Source organism: Crocodylus siamensis, chromosome 1 (assembly GCF_052110815.1).
Source record: "Crocodylus siamensis isolate JL-2025a chromosome 1, ASM5211081v1, whole genome shotgun sequence".
Classification (NCBI taxonomy): Eukaryota; Metazoa; Chordata; order Crocodylia; family Crocodylidae; genus Crocodylus; species Crocodylus siamensis.
This window is the reverse complement of record NC_143395.1, coordinates 252,779,283-252,793,064: the sequence shown is the minus strand read 5'-3', so window position 1 is coordinate 252,793,064 and position 13,782 is coordinate 252,779,283. Positions and strand designations below refer to the sequence as shown.

The 13,782-nt window shown below is 39.5% G+C and overlaps 1 protein-coding gene across 1 annotated transcript in view; it reads right to left on the bottom strand.

The window, feature by feature from the left end:
• Positions 1-2,044: 2,044 nt before the first annotated feature.
• Positions 2,045-13,782, bottom strand: part of JAM2 (junctional adhesion molecule 2) — a 50,507-nt gene continuing 38,769 nt past the window's right edge. Inside the window, exons 5-10 of the mRNA XM_090060309.1 lie at positions 12,575-12,777; positions 8,450-8,552; positions 6,508-6,615; positions 5,356-5,371; positions 4,019-4,055; positions 2,045-2,873 (exon numbers count right to left, since the gene is read on the bottom strand). Coding sequence (XP_089916435.1) covers positions 2,841-2,873; positions 4,019-4,055; positions 5,356-5,371; positions 6,508-6,615; positions 8,450-8,552; positions 12,575-12,777 — 500 coding nt within the window. The 3' untranslated portion in view covers positions 2,045-2,840. The remainder of the gene's footprint in view (positions 2,874-4,018; positions 4,056-5,355; positions 5,372-6,507; positions 6,616-8,449; positions 8,553-12,574; positions 12,778-13,782) is intronic.

Sequence of the window (13,782 nt, the reverse complement as noted above, 5' to 3'; positions counted from 1 at the left end):
AAGCTATGGAGGGTTACCTCCACTTTATTAGATTCCTGGTAACGCTATGAACCAGTTAATCTGTAAGAAACCACCCTGTTCTGCCTTCTGCTTGGAAGTCCCCAGGAAAAGCAGGGTTACCTCCACTTTATTAGATTCCTGGTATAGGTAATTTTCCCTTAGCTTGAACTTCAAAAAATATCCAGAATGAATACCTCCGCTCCTGTGCCCTTGTCACTTTTACTCCTGACAGGTGAGAAACCAATTTTCCATGAAGGGGCTAATGTATAGCATACCTATACTTGAACATAAAAGCAGTCAAAAAGATTATAGTTAAGTCAATAGTGTGATTCTTCAGAATGTCAGTCCAGTACACAAGTGAAAGAGATGAAAGGTTGCAGATTCCTGGTGGAGTTAGCATCTTAGTAAAGCTGCATAGTTTATAAGTACTCCTATAATATTGTGGGACAGCATATAAAACCCTTGCCAAGGGAAAAATGGGATAGGAAGAACAAGTTTGAAGGTATGGTTTCTTTAATCTCCCAGAGATTGGGAAGAGGGTAGAGCACATACAATGTACTTGGTTGAGGGGAAGATCAGGAGAATTGCAGTGAGACTCTGAAGCTGCAAAAGATAAAGGTGGCACACAAGGAGCTGATGGAAGCATGCCCAAATCACCTGATACATGCAATAAGGTTGACTGACAGACCTTACAAAGTATGTAAGCTTTTAGTCACTTCACATACCAAGTACTAAGGCAAACATCAGAATGCAGAGAACCTGAAACAATAAAAGGATGACATACTATTAATCCTGATCAGCTGAGAAAGACAGGTGTTTTAATGACAACCAATTCATCTACTGGTCAGGGCATTTGCCTGAGATCTTAAACAACTCAGATTCAAGTCCCTGCTCTAAGTGGTATCTTAGTTTCTTCTGTTTTCCTTGTAATACACTTTTTAAGGACTGAAATGTTTGGCCTAACCTAATGGCTTTGAGCTTGATATAATGGGTTGGGTAGAACTTTGTGGTATGTGATACACAGATCAAATTTCATAGAACAGGTACTCTATGATTTATAAACCTCAACCTGTTTATCTGGGTGCTAAAGATTTCAGCTGTTTAAAGTTGTCACATCATTTCTGTAAAGCAGTTTTATATTGTTGATTTAAATAGTTGCAGCATATAGATAGAAAATGTGGGGGAAAAGTTACTAAAGTGTTTCTGAAGCTTATTCTACAATAGTAATTAAGGGTGCTGACAGACATGAAAAAAAAATGCACTACTGCTTCTAGCAGAGCACATTCTTTGACCCAGCTCTGCAGCATCTGTAGAGATTAGGTGCTTCAGTGGGGCTTTTTGGTGCTTTTAGCTAAAGTTGATTCAATCAGCTATTAGGTAAAAGTACCAAAAAAGCCCCACTAAAGTACCTGCTCTCTTTGGCACTGGGAAAGGCAGGTGCAACTAACATGCTCCCTCTGGGCATATGCTGGGCTTGGTATGGGAGCACCACGATTTTAAAGTAAAGCACCACTTTTTTTTTTTTCCACTCTGTAAACAGACGATTTCCCCAGAAACTTTCAGAGTTATGCTCTGCTTCCCCAGCATTTGAAACAAGGCAAGCTATTTGAAGTTCAGCAAAAGGAACCAACCTAGAGTACTGTACCTGTACTCAGGACAGGCGCTGGACACGTTCACATTTATGTAAACGAAACTTAAGCACAAGTAGGTCTATGGTGTCCTGAATACAAATGCCTTTCTGCAATGAAACCTTAATGAGTTCATGTGAACAAACCTATAGGATCATTCAGAGACTAAGCAGGTTGTGTAGTATTGCAGGTACTAAAGCAAATTTGGTAAACCTGTTACTTCCCCTTCCTGTTGCTAAGGTTCTTCGTTACAGTTGAGATTCAAAAGGGTTGGCATTAAAGGTGACAGCTGTGGACAGAAGTATTCTTGCTAAGGCAACTAACTCCACATACAGGGAAAGACAAATTTCAACACCATGGTAAAACTAGTGATGGCTACAGAGCACTGAAAATAAGTTTGCAATAGATCAATCATGTCAGACACTATGGGCCATTTATTTCTTAATACTGTTTTTCTAACAAAATCCAGGCAGTAATGCTGCATTAGTTTTGTTGGCACCACTTTCCATCACAGTGCAATGTACACATACAAATCTGTAGCAAAGAGAAAGCTTGACAAATCTTTATACCTTCCATTGGAAAAAGGAGCTACAAATATTAACACTTGTTATACAGCATAACAGTGGTTGGAAGCTTTCTATTACACAGAAGGTAAACAATACTTAGGACAGCCCAAGTTCATTCCTGAGCAGTTTCAGAGTACTTGTTCACTGACTTCCTGTCAAATAGGTTAGAAAAAGTTAAGGCACTAGTAAACATGGAACACTGTACTACTAAACAGCAAAATTGGAGCCCTTCATATTGCCTTTTAGGGGCAGACAAGAAAAACTACTAGAGTAGCCTCCAATAAAGGGTCGTAGAAAAAACGAATCTGTAGAGCTCATGATCCTGCTTAGCCAGAAATTTCTTTACTAAATACGCATGTAAGGAGGATGAAGAGCAGCTTTCATAGACACGATTTACTTTATAATCCACTTACTGCTATCCATAAATTAAAGAAAGTGATATTTAAAAAAAAATAAACATGAACACAGCTGGAATACTTTTCACAACAAAGTCTGTATCATCTGATCCTGAATATTCCAACATTTATTTTCAGTATGTACCCCAAAAAGAACAAATAAAAATATTTGCAGAATAGAGTTTAAAAATCCCTTTGATGTTTTGTATAACAAGTAGGAATTTGGTGTCCCTCACAGAGGCTGAAATCTTCTAAATAACAAAAGACTTGGTGTGCTTGAAATTCTAAATGAAGAAAAGAAACAAGTAAGGTGACACTTGAGTAATGGCTCTCATATTTTCAGCAGAACATCCAGCTTAGCATTCATTGCACGCATTTCAGCAGAACTTTATTGGGACTCCAGGTTGGAAAATGGAACCAGTTAACACATCATGCATATTCTACCCAGAAATGTGATAAAATCTCTATAATGAGATGGAACTCCTCACAGCAACTGAATACTGGACCTTGAAGACTGACCTAGGTGTGTCACTAGGAGGTATTTAAGAATAAGAAAAATAGTTAAGGCTTCTATAATAATGTTTTCTATCTTAAAAATACTTTTCTGTTGAAGTACAATTTCAGCAGAACACAATTATGTATGTTGTTAAGGTTGATGAATATTCCTCAGATTCTCTTTCCCGTCCCTCTCCTCAGAATTAAATGAAGGGAGAGGGCATGCCAAGAAAATGGAACAGGAAATAAGCCTTGTTTATAAAGTTTTGATTTACGGGTAGAATAGAATTTCACATAAAAGCTAATTCTTTTTGACATAACCCCCCACAAGTCTAATACATGCTCATTTGCTGGGTTCAAGTACAGAGGTCTCATTTCAACGTTGGAGCAAGAGCTAAAACTCTCCTCACTCTATAACCCTTCAAACAATGGAGGACCAGGTAAATCCCCTCTCATGAGCTAGGAGAATGAAAATTAGCAAGTTTTGCACTGTTATGCAAGTGGTGTGGAGGATAACAGGTGCTATTGACTGAGGCAGAAGGGAATGAGAATTACAGATACTGTGTTCACAGGTTTTCAACTTAAGCATTGGCGATCATTTGGAAGGAAGAAACTGGTCATATGTGATGCACATGTCAACAAACTTCCATTTATTAAAAGGCAGGGAAAAGATGGTTCTGATTATATTCACCATACAGCATGGGATGTGTGGCATCCCAGTATTTAATTCCTTTGAATTTTTTCTCATTTTAACAAGGTTTTCTTAGAACAAACCCTCTGCTAGTCTTCACCTAAAATGAATTGGGACTAACCACTACATCTAAATACCAGTTGTTTATACTCATTTTAGCACTAAAGAGGGTAGTTATGAGAAGTGTATTGGTGGGCTCAGGGACAAGTCTATAAATACCCAAGCTAAGTGCAAAATACTTGCCTTTTCACTTGCTGTAGGTGGATGGTCAGAATTCTTCCTGTTAATAGAGCAAATAAAGGAAGATTAGCCATTTGATTTCTCTGCTTATACTTTTAACTTTCAAGAGTAACTTATTTTAGCACAGATTTATCCATTGTACATAGAACCCCATCTTGACTTCCAGTGTATAACAGTAATTATCTTGCAGAAAGATTAATAAGACTTGGCAATCAGCAAACATTGAGTTTGGGAACCCACTGAATTTCAGAATAGTGTGTTTGGCAATGTAATTTTTCGTGCTCTGATCTGACTTTTAGAGTATCTTAGTGAAGGATAGAAACTTAACCATTTTTAGTGATTACAATTAACCAACTCAGTGATGGAGGAAGGGGGAAAATTTTTGCTAAAAAATATTCTTTCAGAGGCACAAAATAATAGTAACATTTTCTATTCTATACTAAGGGCATGCTCCTTGCCACTTGTCCACTACAATACCTGTAATAAATACTCTGGAAACAGCTATGCAGCCAAGTCATTATACCAAACTAGCTTTTACTAGCTTATCATTTTAAGGCTCCTACATGTGCTGCATATGCAGCTTGTAACCACTGAAAATAATTTCCAAGAAGCTTTTAAAAGTAATCTTTTAAGATAAATTAATAAATTATTTGTTTCTTTTCTTTACCCACACATGATGATGCAAGCTATAAAAACTGAACTTAGCAAGCCAGAAAAAAATGCTAGTTCTAGCTCAGAATTTTAGCTCCATATGTGGATATATAACTCAGACTGTCTCATAAAATAGACTGGCAATTGTCAATTTCTCAAAACACAGAGTCTGGTATATTTCCTAGGGAAAGGCTGAGGAATATTCTTTCATCCTGGTTCACAACTAATTTTCAGTCAGCAGATGCAGATTTGGGTACCAATTTTTGACCTAGCTAATTAGCTACTACGTATTAAGGCAGACCAAATGTATGCCTGCATCTGAACTGGAGAGCTGAATTATAATCCTGAAAGTTTACTTCTACGCGTTTCACAATAGTGTTTGGCTCATTTATTACAGCCGGTCTGAAGTTTGTCGACAGATTATTAGAAAACATAGTGATAAAAATCCAGACACCCCCAACAGAAACGAGCAAACCGGAGAATACTTTAAAGCAAATAATTAAAAGTAAAATTCTGGAAATCTCACACAACTATGTCTTAGGATCACACAGAAAACCCTTCCTCCCCACCCCCCAAAAAATAAATCACATTTTGTACATCATAAGTAGACATGAACTTAACCCTTCCATTACTAAAAGTGATATGCAAGAGAATGAACAAACAAATGAACATCAAATAATTATACTTACCCAGAAGAGCTTTCTTCTGGGGGCAGAGGGGAAAGAAAAACAAATATCTTTTTAATGTAAAACCACTTTCCCAGCTGACAAACATCATTTGATACATCTGCTGTGGACTGCTGATTTTTGCCCTTCGTTTTCCCTTAATTTCTGGCAGCACAAATTAAATTTAGCTTCTCACATGTGGGTGAGCAAATGACAGACCTTTGCATTAGCCCATCACGACGCTGTTCCAAAGCTGGACAACTCCCCTCTAAAGTTACTGATTTACTTCTGAAAGCTTTCAGCTGCTTGTTTTTCTGAATCCAATTGCAAAAAATCAGCCTGCCACCCTAAAGCAGGAATTTAATATTCTCTTTCAGACACAGATTAATTTTCATGCATCAATGTATGCCTGCTGTACTACACTCTATGGCCTCTACTGTCAATAGCATAAGAAGACTGCCCTCCAATGCCCGCAACTAGATATATAATAAAGTTCAACAAAAGCAAAACATTTCTTGACACGCATTTTTATACTGCCCAGCAGATGGAGCCAGCAAGTCCATCTTTATCCAAATGCAAGGCTGGCCTGCAGACAAGCCTGCAGATTCAAACTCCCCCGAGGTGCTCTTATACCCACAATGGCGCTTTCTCCTTCCATGACACACTTGGCAGATAACTTCTTTCTTCAGTTACAGACTTTGTACCTAAGCAGTCACCTAGGTTAGATTCTGCCTCTGTTGAAGTCAGAGTTAATTTTCTTCAGAGACTGGCTAAGCTCACTTCCTGAGTATTGGGAAAACCATCAGTAAAGATTTAACGCTTTCTATTATTCCTGAACATTCTCATCTTTGCATAAGAAAGAAGCTTCAACTGCCTGAATTCCTGTTCAGTAGTCATATGAAACTAAGCTTGGCAATTCCATCTCTTTTTCTATTGCAAAAACCAAACCGGGAATGATAAAAATAAGTAGGCAGAACAATTAAATATAGGTGAGCTCCTCCACTTTCAGTAGCAATGCTCTTCTTAACTTTAATCATGCAAAATCAGACCCTATAAGAATAGAGTGACTTTTCTTGACTACCGGCTATTTTTTTTCCTGATTACAGTTGGTTGAAATATTTAAACATAGCAAACCTTCTGAAGTTCATAACACAAGAAAGATTTTGTTTTACTTACTTGAAAAGTAACCCTTTCTTTGTGCGTGAAATACCCCAAGTCCACATAATGCCATTATCAGAGCCACAATTACTACAGCAGCTATGATTCCGCTTACATTAAGGTCATCTATAATTGAGAACAATGAATCCAGTGTTAAAAAATAATCTTGCCAAAGTAGCTATTTTACACTGTAAGAATTCCTGGCAGCAGAGGCACTGATAACTATAGAAAACAATATGTAGATGACTGGGACATAAGTTATCAGCAACCCAAAATGTTGACAGAAGAAGTATTTGCTGCATCGCAACTACACACACAGCAAAAACCACAGTTACCAGGAGTCTTTTTGATACAGGTTGTATTAATAGGAACCAAAGAGTAAAATCTGGATAGAGACAAGGAGGTATTTTTTCTTCAAAAGAGAATCTAACCCAATTTACACACATATACACAGCAGAGGGAGAGTATATCCTGAAGCCTGTAAATGGAAACAGCTGCTCTGAGTAGACTTTTTTTAAAATTAGTTTGATTAAAATAGTATTAACATAGCAGCTGATCAAAGTGTTGGGACAGAATTACATTAGTAACACTAGTAACTTTACATGTGGGTGAACAGTATTTACTGCCCCAGGGCTTCTGACATAAGTAGAAGAAAGGTTTTTTAATAATGAAAACATCAAGGCCAAAACATTCCATCCCCCATGCCTAAAGTTATACTCCCAGAACCACATTTGGCCACCTAAATAGAAGAAGCCATATTTTTCAGGTGATGAGCAATCCTTAGTCCCACTAATTAAGGAGAGCTAAAGAGACTGAGCACCTCTTAAAAAAATAAAAATAAAAATCAAATGATTTCTAGTGAAGCACTTTTTATTTCAAGGCCTGACTTCAGGCATGAACATTTGAAAATTTTAGCTCGAAAGCTTATCGTTGCTCATCTCAAGACGCACCAAAGTCTAACTTGGAGTAATATTTTCCTAGCAGATGAAGTCAATCTTGATAAAATATAGTATTTGCTCAAATGTACTAGAAGTGGCTTAAAGACCCAATTAAAAAACAACTTTCCATTCAGTTTAGTGGGCTTTCATCCAGGCCCTAAGAGTAAGAGATGTAAAGAACTATTTAAAAGGTTCCTGACAAAATGTATCAACTTTCCATTGTCGATTATAATCCTTTTGGAAACCTAAAATATTTCCTTACTAACTTCACTCTATCACATGGGCAGCACTCGTTAGTATTTTGCAGAGGTAGTCGTAAATGTCCTCCTGGAACAGATTTTTTTTCTTAACGGAAAAGACATAGTTGTACTTGTTTACAGAACAAAGGCTACATCCAACAAGTTACATGGATATTGCAGACTTGATAAGCACCAGAAAGCACAACATTTTTTTTGGTCTATCAAATTTGACAGCATTCCTGTAAACAGATATAAATGTTACTTTTATTTATTTACTGTAGTTCTTTATTACTGTTTTCTGATAAGAAATACTTTTTTTTAAACTTGCTACATTAAGGTCTTTTATAAAAGTATCTCAAAAGGAAAATATCTGTAAACCAAGACTTGCAGATAATGCTTTATCGCATCTGCAAAAATACTCTTAAATGTTAATATATTCACAGAAGGCACTATTGTTCTGTGGAGTTAAGGCATAGTAATCTTCTGGATGTTGGCCACTTGATCATTCTAAAGCACTCCCCACTAGCCAGTCTTTGGTAAAATTTGTAAATACAATCTTCTGTGCTGCTGCTTCTAAAGTGGAAATATATAAACATACAAAATGCCTCTTTAAATGGCACTCACAACAAACATCACATAATTGCCTTTCATTCTAGTACTAGGTGGACTTAAAAATAAAAATATGTAGTTTCAACCCTATCTTAGCTTTTTCTCACATGTAATGTACAACAGAATATTTCCTGTCAGAAGGTTTGTTGGCCTTGGTTTGCTTTTGACACTTACCCACTTGCATTCGCTTCACAGAGCACTTCTGGGGAAGTCCAACTCCATTAAAGGCTTCACAATAATATTCTCCAGTGTCTGTCTTTGAAACGGTGTTAAACAACTTTTAAAATAGAAAAAGCAAACGCAGAAGAGGCATAGTTATCAAAAGGGATAAGGAAAATGCAATTTCCTGCAGGATGAAATTCTGACCCATGTTTATTTTTATCCTGAATTAGACAAAAATCAGGGCAACAGCTTTCCACTTTTGATGCAGCGTTTTGAATCAGTGTCTTCCTCATCTTAGATTAGCTCCTAAACATATACCCCACTATCTGCCTATGCCAAGTTAAAAGTTAATTTCCTTCAATATTCCAGTCAGTGGTTAGCCAAGGTCAGTTTATGAGCCCCCACCCACAAACTATTTTACTCTTAGTTCAGCATTTCCCAATGATAAACATTCCATGAAAAAAATCCTAAAAAGTTTCAGTTTCAGCATTCCTCAAATAGAAAGGTTTAATTCCATTTTATGGATTTTACCCCAAAATGAAGTGTTTCATATTTTTGGCAAATCAGTATTTTCTGGTGAAAAAATGTCAGCTTTACAGAAACTACACCTTCCATCAGAAATTTATTGTAAAGGAAAATTTCCCAACTAGCTCTAGTTATCAAATACTATCAGTAGGTTTGTTAGAGCTAGAAAATAAAGGAAAGGGACATCATCTAGACCAGTGGTTCTCAAATGTTTTTTGTACCAGAACACATTTGTAAAGATTGATGGCCAGTCCCGACCTAGTGCCCCTCACTCCTTACCTACTGCCCCAGGCCCCAGCCCCCCCGTGTATGGGGCAGAGGGGTGTGTGGGGATTCGAGGCCCCAACCGGCCCTCACAAGCTGGACCTCTGGCGGCCTGCAAGGGAAAAGCCATGGTTTCCCATGTTTTTCTCCTTTAAAAGAGTATCCATTTTTTAAGTTTGTTTGTGACCCTTTAATATATTCTTGCAACCCATGGGTTGAGCAACACTGATCTAGACCAGACAGGGGTTGGCAATCCATGGTGCCTGGGGCCAAATCTGGCCCATGGAGTCATTGGATTTGGCTTGTGAACATAATATTTGGCAGCAGTTGCTCTCCCCTTTAAGCTGCAGAGAGAAGCAACAGCAGTGGGGTCCTAGTATCCATCTTCATGTCTACCCACCCCTGATCCAGGCTGGGTCATTCTGGCCTGTCACTTGAAAAGATTGCTGACTTCTGATTACACAAGCAGTTCTCAAAATTATTGGTTATTTTATTCTTTTTAAAAAATGAAGTATGCTGTTACTGATGTCAGTTTCATACGATAAATGTTAAGAGAGAGGTAGCTTTGACAGCTAATCTTAACCTGAAATTAATGATCTTGGTGATTTAAAAACTGGTTCTGTCTGAGAGCCACAACACTGGCATGTTCTCAAGTTGTCCACTAGCATATGTAGCAAGTCTCAAAGTTTTGTGCATTTGTGTGGGGTTATTTGCAGCTTCTCTTTCTCTATAAAACAAACCCATATCATTGTATTTGTAATAAATCTCATTAAGTTTTCCCCTACTCATTCTATACCTAAAGATGGTAAGGGAGAGCTATGCAAAGTCAAGATTTATAAAACAGGCTAATACCTCTAGATACCCAGCTCAATGCACCTTAAAGAACCCTCATTATCAGAGAGGCTTCTGGTCATCTACCCTCTAGAACAGAGGTGTCAAACATAATGGCCCAAGGACTGGATCTGGCGCATGGAGTCCTGCCACCTGCTTCCTGGTGCTACCCCTGGGTCTGAGCAGACCCAAATGGGGCATGGCATGTGCTGGACTAGCTCCAGGGGTAGGGCCTGGGACACACCCCACACAGTGTCAACCCCATATGCTCTAAGGCTGCATCATGAGTGGATGTATGCAGCACAGATCCCACAGCAACCAGAATGGGTGATACACATGGTACAGTTTGGCTGGGGGCTCTGATGTGGATCTCGGACAGGCCACAGCAGGTACCGTCCCACAAGTAGCACCTGCTTGGGCTAGACTGTACAACACAGTGCCAGCTCTGGGATGCACACTGTACCCCAGCAACTCCAGGACTGTGTGACACATGTAAGCTCCAACTCCATGGGTGCTCTGGGGCTTGAGCACCCATCCAAAAAACTTAGTGGGTGCTCAGCACCCACAACCCATGGCTGTGTTAGTGCTTGTAGATGTTAAAAACAAACCAACAAAAACAAACAAATAAACCATGCTTTGCCAGAAGCAGAGCAATCTGGCTCTGTAGCATCTGTAAAGATTGTGTGCTTCAGCAGGGCTTTTTGGTGCTTGTAGCTAAAGTTGATTAATCAGCTATTACATAAAAGTGCCAAAAAAGCCCCACTAAAGCGTCCAATCTTTACAGACGCTGTGGGTTGAAGTAATGCACTCCCTCCTCTGCGTATGCATGGGGCTTCGCGCGAGAATACACCAAGTTTAAAAGTAAAGCGCCATTTTAGGCAGGGTGGGAGGGAAGGTTGCTGGGTTTTTTTTGTTTTTTACATCTGCAAGCATGCACTGGCAAAAAACAAAGTCAGCACCTATGGCCACATATGATGCCAGATCCAGCCAGCGGCTCTTCCCCCATCCCGCGGCCAGCACTCCCTGCTGCAGCTGCTCGCAGCCCACACAAGGCTGTTGGGAGCAGGCACAGGCAGCCCCAGGTGGGCTGCAAGCACCTGCAGCGCGGGGCGCTCGGCACAGGGAAGGCGTGGGGCCGCTTCTCCCCTGCACCCGTGTTCAGCTTTTCCCTGGGCTCCTCCCCTACCCTTCCCCCATACCTGAGGTTCCAGCATGGGGCAGCCACGTGGTGCCAGGCCAGAAGTGGGACAGCCTGGGGCTTCCAGCTGGGGAAGCCAGGCTGGGCAGGCTCTGCTGTTGTAGGAGCCCGCCAGGCTTCCCCTGGGTCCTACTGCCTTTGGTTCCTGTAATTTTCTAAATTTTTTAGAGGCCCTGTGGGCCAGATAGAATGGCCTTATGGGCTGAAGGCCATATTTTGCCTACCCTGACATAGAATCATAGATAAGTTGGGCTGGAAGGGACCTCCAAAGGTCACCTAGTCCAATCCCCTGTCTGAGGCAGGATAAGCCAAATCCATAATCTTAGTAAAAACTACAGTTGACCCTAACACAACACCCTAACCTGCCACAGATAAGCAGGGGGACCACATCAGCCACATCTTGGTGTAAAAAAAAAAAAAAAAAGATATCCCAGGAAGTTATCCATGCTTCCTGCTACAGATGAAAGCAAACCCCTCCACATACCAATTTGACCATGGGGAAAGTTTCTTTCTGTCACCAAAAAAGGTGATCTGACCTAGAGTGGAGGGGCAAGACCCTCTAGCCAAACTGCTCTGCATGCAGTGCCTGTTCCTGCCACTCCAGGATCCACGCTGCACACAATGCAGGTCCTGGACCAACTGGAGCAGCCACCAGATCTGGTAAGCTAGGGGGTGGAAGAAGGGTCCATGGGGCTGGATGAGTTTGGCACCCTGCTCTAAGGTATTAATACTTATCATCCACAAAAGCAAGATGATGGAAATTACTAGCCATTTTTAAAACCTTACCTTAGAAGATATCATTAATACAACTAGGTTTTGGTCATCTTCCAAATGTTCTGGAAATTATACCTCTGCTCACTTGGTACCTATTCACTATTCACTTGGTATCCTGTATCCACTAACTTCACTGGTAAAGGACTGAACCCTTTATGGTCCAGCTAGATATTTTTATTTCCATTCACAAGCTGTATCTTCCATTGGCCCCTTCTAAAAAATCTCTAATTGCCATTTTATCCTCTTAAAAGCTTCCTCAACACCTACTTCTGTGGAGAGATACCAAATCATTCACAAATGGCATAGTTTAGGTAACTGACAACTATAATGCTGACTTTTTATTGCTACCTCATTCTTTCAATCCAGTCTTACTGGATTTTATCCATTTCATCTACTTGTCTTGTCATGTAATAAGCAAGGGATGTTATTCCTATTCTACCTAGCTCAATATAGCCCCTGTTCTCAAGCAAGCCTCCCATACACTATTGTAATGCCTCTAAACCCTTTTTAGATAACAAAGAAAGAGGTAACCAAAATGATCTTACCAGGGTTCCAGATTTTTTATTTAGGACGTAAGTAATGTTTGCTTTTGCACTGCCTGTTCCTGAAGTTTCCACTAAAGCAACACCATTCTTAAACCACTTGTACTCAGAAGCAGGAGAACCTTCATTTTCTTTGCAACGCAGTTCTACTACTGTTCCACTCATTGCTGAGCTGGGCACTTCGCATATTGGAGTAGCTGAAGCCACTGAAGAACAAAATTGTATTTGTTTTTCCAGTAGTACAGGTATTGTCAAGTGGCATTTACAGTTCTATTACAATTTCTACTTAAGCATACAAGGAGTGTCAAAATTGCTCAATATTAAAAGAATAAGATAGATGAATGGGGGCTAGCCAAGAAAGAATGGGCCAAAAGACCAGGAGCCAGCGATAGGAAGGAATGGCTTGGTCTCAGCCCCATAATGCCCTACTGCGTCTCCCTTGCTCTGCCCCACCCATTACCATATAATTCTAGTCCTAGATCAGCTTCCAAACCTTCACTCCTTTACTCCATCTACCAGCACATAGCTTCAAACAGGAAGCAGTGCATCAAAAGAATAAGGAGATCAGAATTTTCCATTTAAATTTTCAACTTTTTATTGAAAAAAGATTCTAATTTCAGTTCAATTTTGCTAGAAATACTTTTAGGAGTGGTGTCTCCTCAGTTTGTTCCTTTTTATTAATTAGTTGTGAGGACTGGTCAAAAGAGGGTAGGTGTTTTTTGAAGCTTGTTTTTAACCCCTCTCATTCTCTCTTTAAAAGTTTTCATGTAAAAATCCATTTTTAAAAAATAGTTATTTTGAGAGAAGAAAACTGCTTTTCCACTTTTTTTGTTTTTGTAAGCTCTCTCTCCCCAAAGAAGAGGAGGATGGAGAGTAAAAATGTATAGATGTGTATGCACATACCTGCTCCTTCCTCTGCACTTTTTCTTAATGGGAAATGCACAGAAAGTGAAAGAAAGGGCTCTGAGGTTGTCTTTAAAAATAGTCTAAATTTATCAACTGGTATCACAGTTGTCAAGGGTTTAGTTATTTAAATGCAGGGAGGAAATTGTGGTATCTCCAAACAACAAATGAGAAACGTTTGAGAAACTGATAATGGTGACAGATGCTGCTACAAATAGATGACACTGTGATGTACTTATCTAAACCATCAACAACTAAATGGCTGTAATTTGGATAAAAGTAATTTTTCCACATAATGAGAATTAGTA